The sequence below is a fragment of the Podarcis muralis genome, chromosome 12 (genome assembly GCF_964188315.1).
Source record: "Podarcis muralis chromosome 12, rPodMur119.hap1.1, whole genome shotgun sequence".
NCBI lineage: Eukaryota > Metazoa > Chordata > Lepidosauria > Squamata > Lacertidae > Podarcis > Podarcis muralis.
The window spans coordinates 59464248-59486748 of record NC_135666.1 but is presented as its reverse complement, the minus strand read 5'-3'; the positions used below and the strand labels follow the sequence as shown (position 1 = coordinate 59486748).

The 22501-nt window shown below is 42.5% G+C and overlaps 1 protein-coding gene across 7 annotated transcripts in view; it reads left to right on the top strand.

Moving 5' to 3' along the window:
• GLI3 (GLI family zinc finger 3) overlaps positions 1-22501 on the top strand; it is a 239092-nt gene that overhangs the window by 68848 nt on the left and 147743 nt on the right. For 5 of the 7 annotated variants that reach the window (XM_028749954.2, XM_028749953.2, XM_028749952.2 and 2 more), the window contains exon 3: positions 14599-14841. The exons of 1 other annotated variant lie outside the window; for it this stretch is intronic. In XM_028749954.2, the coding sequence (XP_028605787.2) occupies positions 14599-14841 (243 nt within the window). Of the gene's footprint in view, positions 1-9613; positions 9731-14598; positions 14842-22501 lie in introns of those variants that run through there. One more of the 7 variants, XM_077916534.1, reaches the window with a different exon arrangement.

Genomic DNA, 22501 nt, shown 5'->3' with positions numbered 1-22501 from the left:
GATTCCTTTCCTTCTCAACTCCATCTCTGCCAGCCCAGGACACTTCCCAGTCTTTCCACTGATGTACCCCCCCCCCCCCAGCATCATGGCCCCAGCACCTAGCTCTTTCACACCTTCTGGCGCAGAGGTCCTCTCCACTTCACAACTACCATACTTTCAGAAGACATCTGAAGGCAGCCCTGTTTAGGGAAGCTTTTAATGTTTAATAGACTATTGTATTTTACTATTTTGTTGGAAGCTACCCAGAGTAGCTGGGGAAACCCAGTCAGATGGGCGGGGTATAAATAATAATAATAATAATATATTATTATTATTATTATTATTATTATTATTATTATTATTAGTCACCTCCAACTGTAGCATTTCCCTCTGCTGGTCTGGCAAATCACCATTTGCATTCCTTCCCAAAGGCTATATATTTCCAGCCTCAGCCTCGTCCAAAGCACCTAAATTTAGTATTTTATGCATCTCCACTCTTAATTCCTTTCATTGTTCATCAAATAATTGCTTTTGAGAACCTTTTGGTTTTTTAATCCATCAGTGGTTACTTGTCACAATGTACAGTTTCCAGTATTTGAGGAATTCCACTTCTGAATACCAGTTGTTGGGAGCATGAGGGGGAGAGTGGACTTGTGCTCGTGTCCTGCTGTGGGCTTGCCTTAGGCATCTGGTTGACCATTGTGTGAGCAGGATACTTGAATTGTTGGGTCTTTGGACTGATCCAGCAGAACTCACGTTGTTAACCCTTGATTACCCTTTTGACTATTCATTACCTTTTCCTCCCGCTGGTTCTATCTGAGACTAGACTACCAAAGATGGTTAATATGCCTCCTGCTCATTGGCTCTGTGTTAAAGAAAGGCTGATGAATTCTGTGACTCATCCAGTGCCTACTGTGAAATAACAAGACACAAATTCCAGGTGGATAACCTCAAGGTGTGAAAGGGGACGTGTTTTTCTATTCCACAGCTGCTCTGGACTTGATGAGTACAAGGTCCAGTCATCTCTGTTCCCGCCCACCCTTTTCAGCTTTCTGTGAGTGGTAAATAAGAAGAGATGGACAAAAAGGTGAATGAAGGCCCAGCCTTTATGCAGTTGAAGGAGGGTGGTGATTAGATCCTTACATTATTGAAAAAGATAAGAGTGTTTAGTGATTGCAACTTAAGGGTATTTACTAACTGCAACCAACTTTATTCCCCCCCCCCCCCAATATATCATGGAGAAAAGAATCTAGCGGAGATTTTTCATGGGATATGTCTTTAAGCCCCCACTGTTAGTTAGAAGTTCAATTGAATTGAAACGCTGTACACATCCTGGAATTACAGTGGTACCTCAGGTTACAGACGCTTCAGGTTACAGACTCCGCTAACCAAGAAATAGTACCTCGGGTTAAGAACTTTGCTTCAGGATGAGAACAGAAATCGTGTGGTGGCAGCACGGCAGCAGCGGGAGGCCCCGTTAGCTAAAGTGGTGCTTCAGGTTAAGAACAGTTTCAGGTTAAGAACAGACCTCCGGAACGAATTAAGTACTTAACCCGAGGTACCACTGTATGCGTTTCTTCTGTCTTTCCTCTGAGCTATTAGCATGGTGCCATTGAAAATGAACCAGAGAATGCTACAGGGACACCTTCTTAAAAGAAAAGGGTTAGAATCAACAAGGTGTTGCTGTTCATTGCTGAACAGTTCTCCTAATTTATTGTCCCCTTGCATAGCAGTAAACGCTGTCTCCAGATTTTAGTCTCTTACCTTTGCAACAGGGGCAGAGAACTGAATCTGGCTGAGGGGCCAGATCCGTATCTCCCTTTGCCCTCTCAGGCCAACTTTGAGTGGTGGGCTGTCAGCTGCCTGACATCACAGTGAGCCCCCCCCCCCCCGTGTGGTGCTATGGAACACTACAGATTAGCAGGTCATTCACACTGAGCAGAACTCTTTGCAGTGATCAAGGGGCTTGTAGAGAGCCCCCCCCCCCCCCGTTCTCTGCAAGCCCCTTTAAGGATTGGCTGGGTAGAGCAGCCAATCCCATGCAGGTTGAAATCAGCACCTATCAGCTGAGCAGCGGTGACTTCAAGCTCCAGTTGGTTTGCTGTCACTGGCAATCAGCCTCTCTTGCTGCTGCGCAGTTGGGAGCACATTGACTGCCACACCCCCACCTGCTACTTGCACATGACATCATTTGTGGGGCAGGTGGGTGTGGTTTGGAAAAAACAACCTTGCAGGCCAAACTGGGGCTTGTTCTGGGCCTAAGTAGACTCATAGACTATAGATTTCCCACCCCTCATTTACAGTTTTCACTCTAAATATCCCCAAAAATATCCCATGAGAACTGATTTTTGCTGTTATGGTGCTTTCTTGTCTTAGCCATTGTTAACTTAGAGGGGTTTAAAAATACCCCATGCAGTTTTTCAATCAAAGACCAATGAATGCAGGCAGATAATTGCCCCTCTACTGACATGGTTTTCTAGACGATGGCTGAGTTAAGCCTCCTTGAAAGCAAAGTTGGTTTAAAACAGGTTCTATACTTTCTGAGATCATTCTACAGAGCAGGTTTACTCTCCCCAATCATGTTTTCCTGCATTTGTTATTTAGAAGTGTATTGCCTCTCATACTGGAGATACAAGACAACCAACATCACTACTAGCCATTGATAACCTTGTTCTGCCCTGAATTTGTCCATTGCCCTTCTACATCTATCTAAGCTGGTGACCATCCGATGTTCGAAATTTGCCAGGCGCATTTCGCATCTGGCTGTCGGCCACTTGCGACCAAGTGAAGATGCCCGGGTGCCAGGATGGCGCCTGACGTCTCCACCATCTGGAGGTGCATGTCTGGGGATCATCTTGACTGTTTTCGCACACAACATGTGGAATTCTATCCACTATATTTTATTTGTACAATCAGAATGAATTTCAGGAACCAAAAAGTCGTCTGGCTCCAAAATGGCAACTGGGCCTTTCGTTTTGGCGACTGTAACCCTGGTTTAAGGAGCCATTTGGTGCCTAGTTTATATATCTGAGCCTCTAACACTGTGCCCATCACATTGTGGCAACAAATTCCATAGTTTCACTAGGCACTGTGTGGATAAATACTTACTTTTGTCTGTCCTGAATCTTCCAATATTGAGCTGCTTATTGGATGATTGGATTCTGGTATGAGAAGCACTTTTCTTTGTCCACTTTCTCAATATTAATGCAAAATGTATATATCTCTGTCATGTTCTCCCCTCCCCAGTTCTTTCCTAAATTATAATACACCAAATATTGTAACCTTGTTACAATATATGTCATATATAAAATAACTTTTGAATAGGAATTATGGGCTCAAATCCAGAGTTGAGGTTTTACTTGAAGAAAGCCAACCTTTCACCAGATTTTAGGAATTTGACCCTCCAGTTCCATGACGAACACACAGAACTTGAGTTTCCTCTTCTCTGCACATGCATAGTTTTACACACTGCTATCACTTCCAACAAGTTTTTCCTAAAGTGGAAATCCTTAAATGTTGTAACCTTTGCTCATGAGTGTTGGTCCATCCCATTGATCATTTTTGCTGCCTGTCTCTGAAACCTTTCCACCCTCACAATACCCCTTTTGAGGTATTGCCACCAGAACTGAACACAATATTCCAAGTGTGTTCACACCATCAATTTGTTTAACGGCTTTATAATATTGACAGTTTTATTTTCAATTGCTCCAGTGTACGTAACTTTTCATTTGCATACATTGAAATGCATTTGCCATTTTAATGTCCTTATACTCACTCTGGATAGATCCTTTCGGAACTCTGTTCAAATTCCCTTTTGCTTTTTGCCATCCTGAACAATTTGATATCACCAGAAAACTTTGGCACATCACTACTCTCTCTGCAGCTCAAATAATTTTGAAAACGTTAAAAGCTTCAGTCCTAATACAAGCCCTTGGGGAATTCACTTGGCGAACAGTTTACTCCTAGTCTACACACCCTGTAGTGTGTAAGGCTTGTCCCCTTATCCCGTAGCTTCTAAGTTTACTCAAGAGCCTTTGCTGAGGGACCTTATCAAAAGCTTTTTGAAAGTATGCAACACATTCTGGATTATCCCTCTCCACATGCTTGTTGACACTTTCAAATAACTCTAAAAGGTTGTTTTGAGAGGACCTGCCTTTCTTGAAGCCATGCTGGTTCTTCTTCAGCGTCTTATTATTGTGCAGGCTGGGTAATGCCTTTAATAAAGCTGCTTGGTTTTCCCAGAGTAGGCATTAAGCTTCCTGGCCTGTACTTTCCTAGATGCCCTTGGATCCCATTTTTAAAAACTGGTGTTACATTGTCCATGTCCTGGTCTTCACGTATGAAAACTGATCTTAGTGACATGTTACATGTTTTTCTTAGGAGATCAGCAATTTCACATTTGAATTCCTTAGCATCTCTGAGGTGGATGCAAGGCCTAGAATATCATCTTTTGTCACCTTTGTTTGCCTCAGTTCCTCAGACTCTCTTCCTGTAATATTCATGCACAGGGATCTGCATTACATTCTTCTAAGTGAAGACAAATTCAAAGAATTCATCTTCTCTGCAATCTTAATTTTTCTTCCTTTATCACCCCTTTCACTCCTTTTTGTCCAAAGGTCTGTCTCCATTGCTTGTTCCCTGCTTCTAATGTGTTCGAACACTATTTTGTTGGTATTAATGTTTTTCATGATATGTTGATCAATTCTTTTCCTCTCTTATTGTCTACTTTACTTTGTTTTTGCCACTTTTTGGCCCACTTTTTTGTTTCATTTGGGCAAGACTTTCGTTTGCAGAAGGAACTCTTCTTGCTTCTAACTTCTTCCTTGACTCTGCTCATTAAGCATGTTGGTATCCTAGTGGCCTTTGTGGAAACTTTTAATGGTATACATTATTGCTGAGGTTCTACAATTGTAGTTTTGAATAACCCCCAATCATCCTGGAGAGAGTTAACCCTCTTGACTTCCCTTTTCAACTTCTGTTTTATGCGTCCTCTCGTTTTTGAGATTTTTCTTCTTTCAAATCCAGTTTTATTTTGTTTTTCTATGCTATTTTCACTAATGCATGCATTTTTGTGTACAGTTTCATCAAATATATTCATTTTGTACACATTATTTGATTGAAGAAGTGGACCACAAAATTCAGAGTAGTGTGAGTTGAAGGATAGCTGTATTTTGTGGCTTGTGTGTTATTTTGGAATGTGCCACTTAGGTAGTTTTGTATTTAAAATGTGAAGCAAAGAGAATTCCTCTCCATCCCTACTCAGAAGAAGTGTCGCCATAGCCTGCAAATTAGCACTTTCCAAATGCAAGCACGTAAGCTATGGGTTCATACAAGCAGATCTGGCACCTCTGTGGATAATATGGCTGGTGATCCATATTTGATGTCCTCCCATTTGAATTATTGTACTGCATTGTACACGAGGCTGCATTTGAAGATGGTCCAGAAACTTTAGCAGGTACAAAATACAGTAGTGTGGGCTACTGGAGTGTTAACAAAGCATTATGAATACATCATGCTGATCATTTCTCACCTGCACTGGCTTTCGATTCATTTCAGCGCTGATTTTGATCTATAAAATCCTACCTGGCTTGGGATTTTCTACCTGGTGGAACATCTGCTCCCAGATGTACTTGCCCATAATTTAAAGACCTCTATGGAGGCCCTTCTGCAAATGTAAGAGAGGACCTTTTTGGGGGTCTCCTCTCACACCCCAGGCTATGCAATGTATCTTAGCCTAACACCAGAAAGATTTCCCTATTCTCCCAGGCCTTTTAAGATCATGCTTCACTCCCTGTGGTACGGTTGGTGGTTTTAGTTCCTGCATTTTGATGGTTGCTTTTATTTCTTTTTAGGTCCTGTGATTTATATTGTATTTTGCTTGTGGTTTTGTAATTGGGGTATTTATGCTTGATTGGATTTTTTGGTCTTATTGCAGATTTTTATTGTATTATTGTGGCTTTAAATCCAATATGATGCCTGGAATATTTTTTTAATACAACACCTAATAAGCATTAAATAAATATGTTAAACTTTGCAGCTCTAGAAGATAATTGATTTAAAGTAAAGTTCTTCAGTCATCCAAATTTGTCAAGTTTTGGTGCTATGGTGCAGGTAAGGATGGCCCCGTGATCTTTAGATGAAGCACGGTATACAGGTTTCATATAGAAATAAATAAACAAAACAAGAAGCCTGTCTTCTTATGAATAGACAAGGGATATGCTCTCTTGTGTAACTCCTGCTAGTTTCAGTGGGGCTTGAGCATTAGATTGCATATTTACTTTGATGCCTTTAATTCTACTCAAAATCTGTCTGAAGATCAGGGCCCATAATTCTCAGAATATCCTTTAACAGTTGAGCACTGAGTTCAGAAATGTTCAGCTTGATTATGCTGTGTATATTTGAACTTTAAAAAACAAACCAACCCAAACTTGAATGGCAGCAATAGTGTACACACTCATTGTGAGGCATATTCCATTTGACCTGTGCACTCCACGTGGGAGCAAATTTAGGGAACTGTGCACTGTGAGAAGGCATGCGTCCATCAAGCCCCGGAGAGGTGGCAGGAAACCCCAGGTCCATTTACACACAAGATAAACTGGGACACATCTAAAGGTAATAGGACTGCACTCTCTGCCCCTACCCATCCCCTCTACCTCTGTGAGCTCATAATAATGTTTGAATATGGTGCACATTGAGAAAATACCCATATGTATGCCATTTAGACTAGTAGAGACTAGGAGTGGATGTGATCAGAAGTTTACTGCATGTTTGAACACGTATGAACATGAACCTTTTTCTGAATGTGGGGTGTTCCTCACAAGGGGGGATACCTGAGACCATGCCCACATATTCTCTCTGTGTGTGTCTCCCTCCCTCCCCCCCCTCTCTCTCTCTGTTACACATCTACCCACCCACAAAACCATCACACATTCTCAAAAATCTTTCCCTTGAGAATCATTCTGCTATGAAGTATTATGATTTATTTATTTTGAATGGCCTGGCGATGTGCCTACTGTGGTACGAACAATACATCTTGAAAGGGTCTTGCCAGAAAGGGACTGACAACCTAGGTTTTGGTAGAGAGAGTATCACCGAAAGAAAGAAACAGGTTACATTTATAATTGCAGTAAAGACTCCTAAAGGGCTGGATAATCTTGGGAGAAAAGGAGCTTATGGAAAAGCTACACGGAAAAAAGATAGGCTTTAAAAAAAGATTTGAAGATAGAAATTGAGGAGGCGTTGCAGATGTGATCTGGAAGGGAGTTCAATTGTAAGAGAGTATTTCAGCCTCTTTGTACACGTGTGAAATTAAAGAATGAGCACAACTGGAAATGCAATGTGTTCAGTACATGAGACTCTTAAATTCAGGGGATATATTATCCAATAAAACGTTTCTAACTCAGTTTGGGGTCCTTTCCTCTGCATAATGTTAATTTGCACCCCGACACTGTGGCCATGTTCCTGCTCACTTGTGAGAATTTATGACTATAAGCTAGTATACATGTAACTTGTTCCTTGAAATTCAGCAAGAATATCTATCATTCCCCGTTCTCATATAGCAGTCAGTATGAGGATCAGGTTCAGTGCCTGAATGTCTCCCATTCGTTTCTTAGTCTACATTTCCCCTATTTTTCTTTCATAGCCACAACTATTAAAAACTGTTCTGGGAAAGGAAAGAAAAGCAAAATATAAGCTCCCCACCCCTAGAATTATCAAGGTGTGAAAATAAAAGATAGTGAAGGCATTGTGTATTTACAATCCACAGAGTGCCAAAAAAGTATTAGAAATTACTGATAAGTTGAAAATCCATTACAAAGAAGAATATGCGTCTATACATTCTAATATTGTTCGTTCAGATAGTATAGACGGGCTGTAAGGTGCAAAATGTTTGTACAATACTCCAGCACCTCATATAAATAAAGTTCAATGTTTGCTATCTAACCCACTGTGATAATTTTGATTCATATGCTCATGATGGGCTGGGAATCTAGTTTGTGAATGCCTTCTTGTGTCTATATTCTGAAAGCGCTTGGTTTAAGAATATCTTCATAAAAGGTAAACATTCATAAGGCCAGAATGAAGAAGCCTTCCTAGAAACTTTGCTTCTTACAGTAAACCAAATTTTACAGCCAGATCATTTGCATGCTTGCTTGGAAAATAAGCCCCATTGATTTCAACAGATCTTATTTCCATGTATAAGATAGGGGGCACTAATCACTCTAGAGTTTGTTTATAAGGTCTACAGATCCGTTTTGCTACCAGAAAGAAAAGTTACAGTCAGTTTCAGCAAACTCTTAGAAGGGACAAAAATGAGTCATCAGAGTACATGGGAAGCCAGACACACAGTCAATGGGTCTATGGCTCTATTACATAATTCAAAAGTGAAGTACCTGGTCTCCAAAATGTAGACCTCTTCTTACATGCAGGAAAATTATTCCCCATTAGTTGTATATTATTCTATTAAGCATTTTAGCACTGAAGTCTTTGGGGGTGGGGGAGGCAAGGATGAACATCGCTCATAAGTGCTACTTTGCTAGGAGAGACTGCTATTCTGCCTTCATTTGGATAATTTAATGATGGTGAGTTTCCTTAGTAAACTAAATTTAGAGAACTAGAATGCTTATCTTATATCCAGACCTTGAACATAAAAGGCATTTTATACCAGCAATTGTTCATTTAATGAGCAATTGCTGAGTGCAGGCCGGTTAAGGGATTGAGCTATATGCACCATTATTGCGAGAAGTATTCCGAAATACCAGAAATAGGACGTAAGCTCTGATCAGGGAGACTGTGAGCACAATTACCTTCTTTTCAAATCCTTCTGTGACACTGCGGGAGGAAAAAGGACTTTGAAACTTGAAAGGATAGAGCTTGCTTTCAACCTCAAAAGCTAGGAGGAAAGGGCTCTGAAATTTGCTCAGTATTCCCAATTCACCATTAGCCTGTTTCTTCCTTTAGCCTCAAGGCATTCTCCGCTTTTTGAAAAGATGTTAAGAAATTCAGTCACAATAGAGAGCCTAGTTTTGAACATGTTTCACTCGGTCCATTGAGGTCTGGTCTTCAGCCTTTGTGTGGGGTGAATTGAGCTGAGCAGCAAGCTGGATGGGGAGAGGTGAATGAGCAGTCTCTACGCAAGTCACCAATTCTGGCAAAAGAAAAGATTACCCTTTCCTTAAGAAGATGATGATGAAGAAGAAATTTACAATATGCATTCCTGTACAAGCCTGCCGGTGGCAATCTGCGGAGCAGAGCTCGCGCTTAAGTCAATACGGAGCACTTTGGTTTATAGCAACTCTTGTTAAGTTTGCCTTGTAATTGAAGATGCTGTTGACCTTGCTCGAAGACCGTTTGTAAAACCGTTTATTTAGCATAAACTGAAATAATAAACCCTCCTTCTCTTAGGGCTGATTGTGATAGGGTGACATTAGTTTGATTTAATGATTAGCCGCCTGACCCCGCAGCTTGAGAGAGCAGCTTGAATAGGGAGAGTTCACTACCAAGCACACAGGAAGAATACTAATGAGCTTGTTAAATTTAGCATGGCACCAACCAATTTTAATTCCTCTAATGGGAGAAGCGCTGCCTCTGAGAGAGAGAGAGAGAGGGTGGGAGACTGAGGGAGAGAAAGAGAAAGGGGGGAGAAGAAGAGGGAAAAAGTGAGGAGAGAGGAATGTCCACACACCAGTAGCTAGAGAATTTCAGTCAAGATGAGAGGTTCCAGAGATCAAGCCAAGATCTTTTCGATTGAGTTGTAAGTACCTTGTCTGTTTCTGTTTTTTAAAAATACAGGTAAAACAGCCTCCTTACGTGCCTGCAATGCAATAATGTGAATAAATATATTATCATGTACTCTAAGGCTTAGTAGATGGCTTGTTCATTTGACTTGAACTTTGGGGCATCCCCTCCCAGCCAAATAACTTGAGACGCCTTCTGGAACTATTTTTTAATCTGTGTCTTGGGAAATGAGGAAGTTTTCGTTGTTTGAAATTGGGTTTTCCATGATGTTTTAAAGAAGCAGAAAAGTTTATTGGAGAAACCGACTTTAGTGCATAAACATGTCTCTGCTCCCCTTCTCTTGTAAGTGGGATAAGCAAAATTTAGAGTTTCAGGGGGTTGGGCAGGCATAGCTCTGGTGATGAATATCTCTGCTGGTAAAATGCTCCAATTCTTGGTCTGTCTGAACAGCTGTATATAATTTACACAAATGATACATTTAATATATTCCTTGAAAGAACAAACACTTCAAACTGCGAAGTTTCTAGCTCACTTGATGTTAGCCTTGCCTCATGTTCAGGGGAGTTGATGTGGCAAAAACACTCTGCATGTGCTCTTCTCTTAATCCAGCCTTGCAGGTACAGAAAAAAGTCCCTGTCAAATATATATGCTGTGGGACATCCCTGGTATTTGATTGATCCCTGGAAACAGAGGGGGGAGTACAAGTGGAATGATGGAAAGTGGTATAAAAGTGAAGTTATCGCTGTATTATTTCTCTTGTCCCAGCCTAGAATAAACATGAAGAAATATGTGAAATAATGCTGCGTTTACAAATACAAAAAACCCACCCTGTAACTTAAATGAATCTGGCCCTTTGACATTCTGGTGGTATTTGGCCTGTTGCAACTTTTCTTTTGGGGGGTGGAGAAGCAAAATAGACTTTTGTCTTTTGATGGCAGACTACACAACATCTTAAACACAGGAAAAAGCAAGCAGTAACAGTTTTGTGTTTTTGGCTTCAAGTCTCGATTGGCAGATGCTGCCGAAGAAGTGGCTTGTTTGCTTACATTTTTGGTATAGACCTCCACTTGTTGCCATGGTGGACTGTCTGTTTCTGTCAATAATTTGGCCTGGCGCAGCTTGTCTGCACTGACTCTTAAATTTTATTGAACAATTCAGCTGAAATAGAACAAGATTAGACAGCTTTCACCTTTTGGCTTGCTGAAGTGGTTTTACCATGGTTATAAGAGCATGCAGAATTATTGCACGGAAAGTTTTTCCTTTCAGCGTATAGAGAGTGCAATTTCAAACCACTTGGCTATTTGTATTCTGGAGTGTGTGTACTGTCAAGTTTTTCATCTGCCCTCATTGAAAAGGAACTTTGCAGTGCAGGGCATGAAATAAACTCTTAACGAACGGTTTGTTCGTTGGAATTTCTCATTAATACAAAAATGTTGTGTTACACAAAAGGAGGGCCGGGGGAGCAGAGGCGGTTTGGGCTGGTAGCTGTCTGTGCATCACCAGTAAGTGGTGTTACTTTTGTGAAAGAAAAGTATTATTGACAGAATGTCATATATATATTTTTTAATCAAATATATTTTGCTCTTTTTTTTAACCAACATAGTAAAGGCTTTAGGTTTCATCCATTAAGGGGGCTCATCTTTTTAAAAAACCATTACAGTTAAGAAGTGACTTAACACCTGAATATATTGCGAGGGACAGAACAAAACAAGCTGAACTCCCTCACATATTGTATTTTGTGGTGGCATATTTAATGTACAGTGTAATTTCACTCCATCTGTAAGCAGATTAATTTGACAGTAAATCCACTGCTGGACTTTACTCCCAAGGAAGTGTTAGGATCACAGCCTTACAGGCAAGATGAAATCAGTGCCAAGTTATGACCCAATGTTTTACATTGTTAAGGAAACAGCACTGGACCTAATCACATCTAATATCTAAACACCCTAGTATTTCTCACACTTGTAAATTAAACACACAGATTGTTTATCTTGTGTTCCAGCCTAAATGTGTCTATATAAAGTGGCTGGAAGCAAAACAATAATGGGATATACTTTTAACAGATAGGGTTTGCACTGCATCTTCAAAAGATTGCAGTAGGCAGCAAGAGAAAATAATTATAAAAGGTTCTAACTGGAAGTAAAGTCTCCAGGGTTAGGGCTACCTGTTTCGTTTCCAAGTGTGTTTTGGGATATTTCAGTGCAATTGCACTGTTCACAACTAATTTAACTGTATAGTAGATTACAAAATGTCAATCAAGAATATGCAACAAATACCTGTGCATAGTGAAGCAAAATAGCAGGGGAAACCATGGGATTTTGCTTTACTCTCCAGGGCTGGCTTTCCCAAAATGTTGTGAAATGCAGAGTTCCGTCTTCTTCAAAACTAGTGGAAATTAAAAGAAACTTGAATTTATATTATAATATGAAGTTTGCAAGCATCTTAAGCTACATTGCAATACTTAATGGACTTGTCACAGATCCTTTCCGTTGCTACTCCAACGTGGAACAAATTTGAATTTTTTTAAAAGAATTTTACATTATAATATTTAAAGTAATGCAGAATTAGCCTATATAAAAGTGACTTCCTGATTCATTTTGCAGCAGTGTATTTAGCATGATTGCGAGGTTGTTGTAAAAGTGTGCAATTGATACAAAACTACCCCATAGTTCTCCCCAACTTCTCTTTCTCTCCTTTTTCTTTCCTAAACACGAGATGCCTAAATGTCGTTAGGCATTTTGGTTTCCTCAATATGCCAGAAACATTATTTTTGCTTGTGTGCATACTTTAATCTTCCAATATGAGGACTTTATGTTTGGAAGTTTTGGCTATTACACATACTTTGAATTTATTTACAGGCCTCCTTTGATTGATTTTACCCATTCAGAACAAATAAATGGGAGTCGGGGCCATTTCATGCACGACAGAGAGTTAAACACAGCTTTTTTGCCACAGGTTGTTCTCTCATCCAGAAGCTGCAGCTTATCACAGCTCCCTGAGTGTATCTGTATGGCAGCACATGTTTGCAAATGTGTTCACACTTTTCATTTTAGTTATGTGTCGAAAACATCTTAGGTGTATATCCAAAACTATTATTTGAACTCCGCTCCTTGGGGTTGATACAAAAAGTATTCAGAACCATCAGAAATACTTTAGAAGACAGCTTTTGCAGGTCAGGACAATGTTTTACAGAAATGATGGCTGCCCACTTGCATTAATCCTATTTCCTTAAGCTTTGCTGTGAGATGTGCTGTGGGTGGTTGGAAAGCATTGTGAGAGGCAGGTGTCTTGTCTCAGGTATGGAACCAATTCTTGTTTTCATTTAAATACATGCACATTTCATTTGTCCATTTCCTAATTGGTCTTCATCTGAGAGAATCCTCCGGGGGCCCCCACCCCCATGTCAGCTCAGAGCCTTTATGTTGTGAATTTCATGGACTGGGCTGGTGGCATCTCTTGGGATGCTACAGGCACCTGGTTTTATCCCAGAGAACGCTCTTCGTATATGGAGTGGCTGGTTGTCCATAGACTGGCTCACGGGACACTTCAGGAACAGGTCAGGTGAGAGAGAGGCCATTGTGTTTTAAAGGTGCATCCTGCTGGCTTATTCAGGTGAATGAGCTAAAACAGCTGCCTCAGCCGATTCCTTAGAGACCTGGTTAAGAAGTCTGTGTTGTGCTCAGGAATTTCTGTTGTTGTACAAGTCAGCAGATAAATCTCTTCCCCTTCACATTTCTTTCTTTTCTCCCTCTTGAGTTTTGTAGTGTGGGTTTTTATGGCTAAGTGAACAATCATAATGCAGTTCTTTCTGCTTCTTAACATTTTCTAAATTGGTAAATGTGTTGTATTGAAGAATAGCTCATGAATGTATTTCTAAGAGAAAGAAACAACTACACCTTGGACTGAGCCTTTTTTCAAGTACATAATCATTTTGACATTCTACTAATAATTGTATATTAAAATATCCTAAACCACTCATAAGAATCAAAACAGCCACTCAAATAGTTTTGTAGTTCCATTGAAATACATACACCTCTGAAAGTCTGGGCAATCACTTTTCCTTCCTTCTCCTCCTTATCATTATTCTGTCATTCCCTCAAGGGCTATTCTAGGGCATTTGGGGTGCAGTTATCAGAGCTAAAAGTTTAAAATGTCAAATAGATGTGTGCATTTGATGATTCAGATAGACTATGCTGTTCATGTTGTGTACACGCAACAGATCTATAGATAACATTTTAAACTTTTGGTTCAGACTGTTGTACTTCTCTGCACCCAGTTATGCTCTGTGTAATTACCAGAGGCTCCAGGTTTTTTAGGGGCCCTTTGTGGCTTAATTTTAGTAACTGAGATCTCCGTTTAATGGCGAGGAGCTTTTCTCTTATCAGCAGTTCATCTGTGGAGGCATAAAGGAGCATGCTAGCCAATACAAAGCACCAGTGGGTGGCTAGACTTGATTTAGTTTCTGCTAGCAGAGTTCATCTTTTTGCGATTCGTGACAAATTGTTTTTTTCCTCCCGGTCAAGCAGCCAAAACTTCCAAGCCTTCTTGTCCCAGAGGAAAGAAAATAGCAAGCCAGTGTCCATTTCTGCACGATTAATGGCCCCTCTAGTAAATGCATCAGCGAATGGGGTGATGATGATCTACTGCACAACTGCCACTCGCACTGAGTGGCTTGCGTTCCCCTCTCCCTCCTCCTTCTACCTGCATCCAGGGACATCTTTCATAACCACACATGTGTCTCTGGTCCTCTGAACTTATATTGTGGCGCAGATCGTGCTTAGCGGAAGAGGAAACTTTAAAAACTTTGATCGCTTGCAGCAACTGAGCTTAAAATTTCTCTTCCCCCTCCCAAACCTCTGTCTCTCTCTTTTTCCCCCTCCCTAGAGGATGAAAGTCCTGGGCAGACCTATCACAGAGAGAGAAGAAACGCAATCACAATGCAGCCACAGGGCGGGCAAGGCCTCAGTAAAATCAGCGAGGAGCCTTCGACATCCAGCGAGGAAAGGGCCTCATTAATCAAGAAGGAGATACATGGATCTATACCCCACCTTCCTGAACCATCCGTACCTTACCGCGGGACAGTCTTTGCCATGGACCCCAGGAACGGCTATATGGATCCTCCTTACCGTAAGTATTTAATTCAAGTTGATTTTTAGGGAGCAAAGTCAGGACGGTCACCTTCCATAGCATTCAACATGCTTTTGAGAAGGATTGCATTAATAAGACTTTTAAAAACGTTCTTCTGTTTATTGAGAAACTTGGCAGGAGCGGGGAGCTGGGAGTCAGAAAGAGAAGGAACTGTCCCCCTGCATGCCCTTAAAGTTAACAAAAAGCACAGCCCCCCAGAAATCACATTGAAATTAATGGAGTTTTGATACCTCCTGCTGTTACAGCACTCGTTTCCCTGAGGCTCACACAGGAGCCTTTGCAAAGAGGAACATCCCAACTGTTGCTGCTAGTTGCATTTTGTTACAGATGAAGTAGAATTTGGGTGTGGTGATGGGTTGGGGAGGAAAAATGTTAAGAGAAGGAGCAGGGTGATGAACTATTTTGCAAAATTAGAAAAGTATCCTTTGTGGTCTTATCTTTTATCAGCAGTATCACAAGCAGCTGAAATAAGGCTGCAGGCGTGTGATCATCTGCTTTGCTCCCAGATGCAATATATAGCTAGAGAGTGAGAGAACATGAATGAGTTTCAGCCTTGGAATTCCTCATCAGGCATTGATACTAAAAAGTAAAAAATCAAGTGACGCTTTGACGCAGATGTGCAAACAGATTTCTCCACAGGCAGAGTATGGGGGAGTTTCAAGCAAATTTTTCATCTGTTTCTAGTTTTTTAAAGAGGCGGGAGAAAATCACTTAGCTGTGTTTTAATGAAGCACATCTTGAGGTGTCGGTCTGTGCCTTTTGATTATAGATTTATCATCTAGTCAGGGTGTGTGCTTGCCATTTAACCTTTCAGTTTCTCATACCAGATGAGAGACTTAAGACCCCTTAAAAAGGACCACTGAGGGTCTTGCCACACTCCTCCCCCCACACTCCTCCATTCAGAAATGTTAGTGTTTCGAGGCAAAAGGTCATTAGCCAGATGACTGATTAGTGAGGACAGCTGATTAGTGCATGGGTTTTTTGTGGTAAAGAGAGTGCTGGGGAGAAAAGCTAATTTTATCCCTTCATTAGTTGGGTTAGCAGCAAAGGAGAATGTTCACTCATCAGGGTACAGATCAAAGTGTGTCTTACATACAAACGTTAAGTCTCACCAGGATAACCTGTCTTTAAAACAGAGTCTGACAATAAAAGGTGGAAGTTGATAATATAGATGTAGGTTGGATAAGAAAAGGGACACTAGTTTTCTTTGGCATTCAAGGAAAAAGTTTAGATGCCACAGAGGTTTTCATATTATTTATCCTGGCTGTGCTCTTAGTGCACAGTGGATTTGTGAACATGCCAGAGGTAGGTTTTGTTTTTTTGTTTTACTTTTCAGTTCTTCCACACCAAATCTTTTCAAACGCTTTTAAAGTTCCCCCTAGTTTGAAAAGTCTTTGAGAGGATTTACCATGGAAAACTTTGAAAGCCTGAAAGTCTAGAAAACCTACGTGCTAGTATTAACACGAGATTTTACAATTCTTGTTAGGTCGTTGTCACAATCTGCAATGCTAAATCTGGTTGTTCTCATTCAAGCACCAATGATTTCATTGGAACATGCGTGTATATAACTAAGCATGATTAAAGACAAAGAGTTTTCACATGGTGATGTCAACATTCACCAAGTATGAGCTGCAGTTCAGAAACAGGTGAATTTCCAGCCGCTAATATGTACAGTGTCTTTGATATTGTTCCTGCTATGCAGATCCTAGGTGACTAGCCAAAAATTACTTGTTTTTAGTGTAGTTTTCTGCGAAAACATTAAATGGCTCAATTTAATCCAGCATTATGAAATGCCAGAATGTGACTACAAAACCTGGCAATGATTCTTTTGTAACAATGCAGTGATTGAATAAGTAGAAATGAAACATAAATACCGTAGACATGACAAATACCACTTTTGACCCATTGACATCTTACCATATCTTCTCACAAGTCTACAGTGCGTGTTACAGACCCCAATCAGTACACAGTGTGTAATTCTTGGCAAGTTTACAAGTGGAGGCTAGGGGGCAATTCATGCAAGGCATTCAGTGCATGGAAATCACTTATCAGTGCAGGGTTCCATGCGGCCTGGCATCTTGTTTAATGGGTTTTAAAAAGATGTGCTGGCCTGTTGTGTACATTGTTATTGTGTCAATGCAACTTGCTTCCGGCCACAGATCACTGCTGTGTGAACGCAGCAGCAAAAGGGCGGTCGTGTAGGTTAAGAATGGCCTTCAAATGGCACCTGTGGCCATGTAGAACCTTGTAGAAGAACTGGGTTTTCTGCATATCCCACATAGGTTTTGATCTTTACAAGTGATGGCCGCAGCCTCCACAGTTACTCCCAGCCTGCATATATGTAAAGTGGGGGTAGATAAGCTGTGCTGTTAATTTAATATATGTATTTTGCTTTTCCAACAAGAAATGTTGAGCTCAAAGTGGCTCACAATAATCACAACAGCATTAAAAAACAACAAACATTGCAATTGCTTTAATATCAGATACATAGAATATCAAATAGATACATACATATATAGCAGAGAGAGAGAGAGAGATGTGCATATCAGCATTCTTTCACATGAACCCTCAACTGCAGTCCAAAGCAATACAGTCTCAGTCACAGTTTTACCACCTCATCCATAGATAAGTGGTATCTGCAGCAAAATGTTGCAGTGTAGTCCCACCCCCTAAGAAGTGTGCTCCTGTTCAGCGTTTCAGGCAGCTTATAATAGGAGTCTTGTAATCCTTGTTTAAGTTGATTTCAGGAGTGAGGAAGGGACCAAGGGCACCCCTTTTCTCTCCCCCCTGAGGCCTCCCCCTGCTGCAGTGCATAATGAAGCAGTGCATAGGGCTGCCAAACTTGGTGTGTGTTGGTGAGGGAACAGTGATGGCGATGGAGGGAATCATTTTGGTGCAAAGGAAGAGCTTTACAACTTTGCTGCCTGCACCTCTCCACCCCCCCCACCCCCCAGAGCTACTATAAGCTGTTGGAGGCTTGAGCAGGCCAACTCTCTTTCTCACCACGTCCTCCATGTTTGCTTGTTTTGGCTGTGTGTTGTTTTCAAATGGCATCTGTGTCTCAATTGCTGTCAAATGTGGGCTTAATTAATAGACCTGCACAGTCTAGTTCAGCTCTTCTCTCTCTCTCTCTCTCTCTCTCTCTCTCTCAGCATTCTTTGTAGGCTTACAGATTCTTGCTAGGTAGTTTATTCCCCCCGCTATTACATTAATTGATAGGTCTATTAATTGACAGACTTCTGTAGTTTTGCATACCTAGGGAATAAATGTAGCAACTTCTGCCTTTGGGTGGCCCTGTTCAGCTTCCTTGACTGTCCAGGTAGGCTGTTGGAGGGAATGGTAGAGGACTGTAGCCTTGCAGTCCTGCTATAGAGCAAATCTAGAAAGATATGCAAAGAGAGGAATGAACAATTATTTCTGATATCATCTTTCTTATTTTAGGCTTCAGTTCTGGGCTTGTGTAATTCACATTGAAATGCATGGCAACATAAAGAAACAGAGCAACAGTTTCTTCTGATTTTGTATTAGGCTAATATTTATTCCCCACTTTTTTATTCAAATAATAACAAAAGTAGCTTGCAATAGTAGTTATTTAAAGAGTAACAAACAGTGTTAGATAGGCTAGGCGCCAAATGGCTCCTTAAACCAAAGTTATAGTTGCCAAATTGGAATGTCTAGTTGCCATTTTGGTGCAAGACGGCTCTAAAGTCTTATTTTTCAAATGATGGACTGACTGTAATTGATTATCAGTTAAACATTTGGCTAGTTCAGATGACAACCTTGAGCCAGGTTAAGAACTTTGAGAACTTAAAGAAGAGAAGTCACTTGATCCAGGGACAGGACACATATATATTGGCCTGTTCCCACCTCTTTTTCTTAACGGTGACGCAGACCTTTCGTAACATAAGAGTATTCTTCACAACTGTGAGCAGGGCAGTGAGCTGGTGTAAGCAAAGACAAGTTACAACAATAACTCTAATATTGTTCACAGCTTCTTCTCAGGCTGGACAGAAAAAGCATTTTGGTCCCTGAAATTCATTCTGATTGTGCAGATAAAATATGACTGATAGAATTCTACAAGGTGTGGCGTTAGTGTGTGAAAACAGTCCAGACCCAAGGATGCCCAGGCATGCACCTCTAAATGGTGGAGATATTAGGCCCAGGGCATCTTCACTTGGTCGCAAGTGGCCAATAGGTGCGTAATGTGCTTGGCGACTGGCTAATTTCAAACACTGGTAACAAGAAAGATGCAGTGTTATAAAACACAGCAGGTCATTGATTAGACTTGAATAAGAAAGCCCTCTTTACCATCCATCAAAAGGTGGGAGGAGAGTCAGGAAGGGGCATGGAGGGGAAGAGAATTTGGCTGCTCCACTGAGTAATCCTCCTTTCCTGTTTGTCGCACCGGTTGCACCTTTCAGACCATCCTTAAGGGAACCTCCACATAGCTTGTGTTAAAGCAATTCAGTCTAGAAGCTACTAGTTCATAGATCACAAGGACCAGGCTATCCCTGTCCAGGAGTTGGCACAATGCCAGATGAAGCTGAAAAAGCTCTCCCAGCTGCTGTAGCCACGTGGGCTTCGAGTAATGAAGGTGAATGAAAAAGCTTTCCTAGACATATGGAGGGTGGTGGTGGGGTTTGCAGTGATTTTTAGGAAGTCATTAGCTTGCACCAGGCGTCCTGTTGGGAAGGTTTTCTTTTGTTCTTAAGGGGAGGGGTCAGGGCTGCCAGGGAGTGGATCCCAGCCAACAAAATGGCTGGGGCATGTTCCACGGGTGGGGGTGGGGGGATGCACTGGGACAACTGATCTCAGTGATTATGGGTAGGAGGAGGAGTTACGCTAAGACCAGACCATGTCATTACAGAGGAGGCAGGTTTAGTCGTTGTCCCTGCCTCCAGGTCTGGTCCTGACCAGACGGATACTAGAATCAGCAAGGGATACCCACATGACCTGAAGGTGCTGCTGTGCAATACCAGGTCAATTATTCATAAGACCACTGCCATCCATGACTTGATCATGGATGGAGGACTTGACCTGGCATGTGTAACAGAGACTTGGTTGGATGAAGCAGATGGGCCTATCCTTGCCGCTGCTTGTCCACCAGGTTTCTCTTACACACAGCAACCCAGGTCATGTGGGCGGGGAGGGGGGTTGCAGTGATTTTTAGGAAGTCATTAGTTTGCACCAGGCGTCCTATTGGGAAGACCCAGTTCTCTGAGTGCATGTTCTGGAAGTTGGGCAATAGGGGCAGTACAGGATTCCTTTTGGTGTACCAAACTCTCCGCTGCACCAAGGATTCCCTGTCCGAGCTGCTTCAGGTCGTGGTGGATGTTCTCCTGGAGACACCTAGTTTGGTTGTCCTAGGGGATTTTAACACCCATGCCAACACGACCTTACAAGGAGCCGCTCAGGACTTCGTGGAAAGCATGGCCTCCATGGGGCTGTCCCTGAATAAGTCTGGCCCAACCCATAGCTGCGGACATGCCTTGGACCTGGTGTTTACATCTACGGATGTTGGAGATCTGACATTAACTAAAAGCGAAACAAAAGAAGTGCCATGGTCAGATCACTTCCTGGTGCAACTGGACTTCTCCGCAACTCTTCCCCTCTGCAGGGAGGTGGGACCGATTTGGATGGCCCGCCCCCGTCACTTAATGGATCCAAATGGTTTCCAGAGAGTGGTCGGGGATGCTTTATCCCATGTTGATGGCCTTTCAGCTAATTCCCTAGTGGCCCGCTGGAATGTGGAGTTAACCAGGGCTGTTGACTGTTTGGCTCCGAAGTGCCCTCTCCACTTGCATGGAGCCCGGACAGCCCCGTGGTTTTCCACGGATCTGAGGGCAATGAAACAATTGCTGAGACGGCTAGAGCGCCGGTGGTGGAAAACTCATTCTGAATCAGACTGGACACAGGTTAGAGCTCAATGTCGAGCCTACCAAGTGGTGATAGCGACAGCAAAGAGGACCTTCTTCCCCGCCTCTATTGCATCTGCAGAAAACAGCAGCAGGAGGTTCCAGGTGGTTCATAATTTAACAGAACAACCTGTGTCATTGGGGCCTGATAAGGCCCCCCAAGATCTCCTGCAATGATTTTGTAGTTTTTTTTGCAGATAAAGTCGCTCAGATTCGGAAAGAGGTAGACTCCACCGCGGGAGCAGGGCCGGGGCAGGAGAGTGCTAGAGTCCTGTCTAGTCATGGGATCTGTCTAGCATGGGATCAATTCCAATCTGTTACCTCCAAGGATGCGGATAGGCTGCTTGGACGAGTGAAACCAGCCACCTGACTCCTTGATCCTTGCCCATCCTGGCTCATAAAAGTGAGCCGGGAAGGTCTGGGTGATGGGCTCTGCAGAGTGGTAAATGCTTCTCTCTGTGAGGGAGCCTTCCCAGAGCCACTGAAAGAGGCAGTCAGGTCTAAAGAAACATCTTTAGACCTGGCTAATATGGCCAACTATTGCCCAGTCTCAAATCTTCCATTCTTGGGCAAGGTGGATTAAGCACCCATGGAACAACTCCAAGCACTCCTGGAAGATGCGGAGCATTTGGATCCCTTCCAATCAGGATTCAGGCCTCATCATCGGAGTGAAACCACCTTGGTCACACTGGTCGATGATCTCCAGCAGGCTAGGGACAAAGGTGAAAGCTGTTTCCTAGTTTCCTAGCTGTTTCTCAGCAGCCTTTGATACCATTGATCATGACATCTTTCTGGACCATCCAGAGGAGCTGGGAGCTGGGGGAACTGTTATACGGTGGTTCCTCTCCTTCCTCCTGGGCCGTGTCTGGAAAGTGGTGTTGGGGGATGAGTGTTCAGACCTCACTTGTGGGGTGCCTCGGGGTTCCATCCTCTCCCCCATGCTTTATCTATATGAAGCTGCTGGGAGAGATCAACAGGGGATTTGGGCTGGTTGTTCATCAGTATGGAGATGATACCCAGCTCTACCTCTCCTTTAAATCAGAACCAGTGAAGGTGGTGAAGGTCCTGTGTGAGTGCCTGGAGGCGGTTGGAGGATGGATGGTGGCTAACAGATTGAGGTTGAATCCTGACAAGACAAAGTACTGTTTTTGGGGGTCAGGAGGCGGGCGGGTGTGGAGGACTCCCTGGTCCTGAATGGGGTAACTGTGCCCCTGAAGGACCAGGTGCGCAGCCTGGGAGTCATTTTGTACTCACAGCTGTTCATGGAGGCACAGGTCAATTCTGTGTCCAGGGCAGCTGTCTACCAACTCCATCTGGTAGGCCAGCTGAGACCCTACCAACTCGCAGACTGTCTCGCCAGAGTGGTTCAGGCTCTAGTTATCTTCCGCTTTGACTACTGCAATCCACTCTACCTTTGAAGGTGACCCGGAAACTACAACTAATCCACAATGCAGCAGCTAGACTGGTGACTGGGAGTAGCCGCCAAGACCATATAACACTGGTCTTGAAAGACCTACATTGGCTCCCATTACATTTCCGAGCACAATTCAAAGTGTTGGTGCTGACCTTTAAAGCCCTAAACGGCCTTGGCCCAGTATACCTGAAGGAGCGTCTCCACCCCCATTGCTCATACTGAAGTCCAACGCCTTCTGGCGGTTCCCCCACTGTGAGAAGCCAAGTTACAGGGAACCAGGCAGAGGGCCTTCTCGGTAGTGGCACCCGCC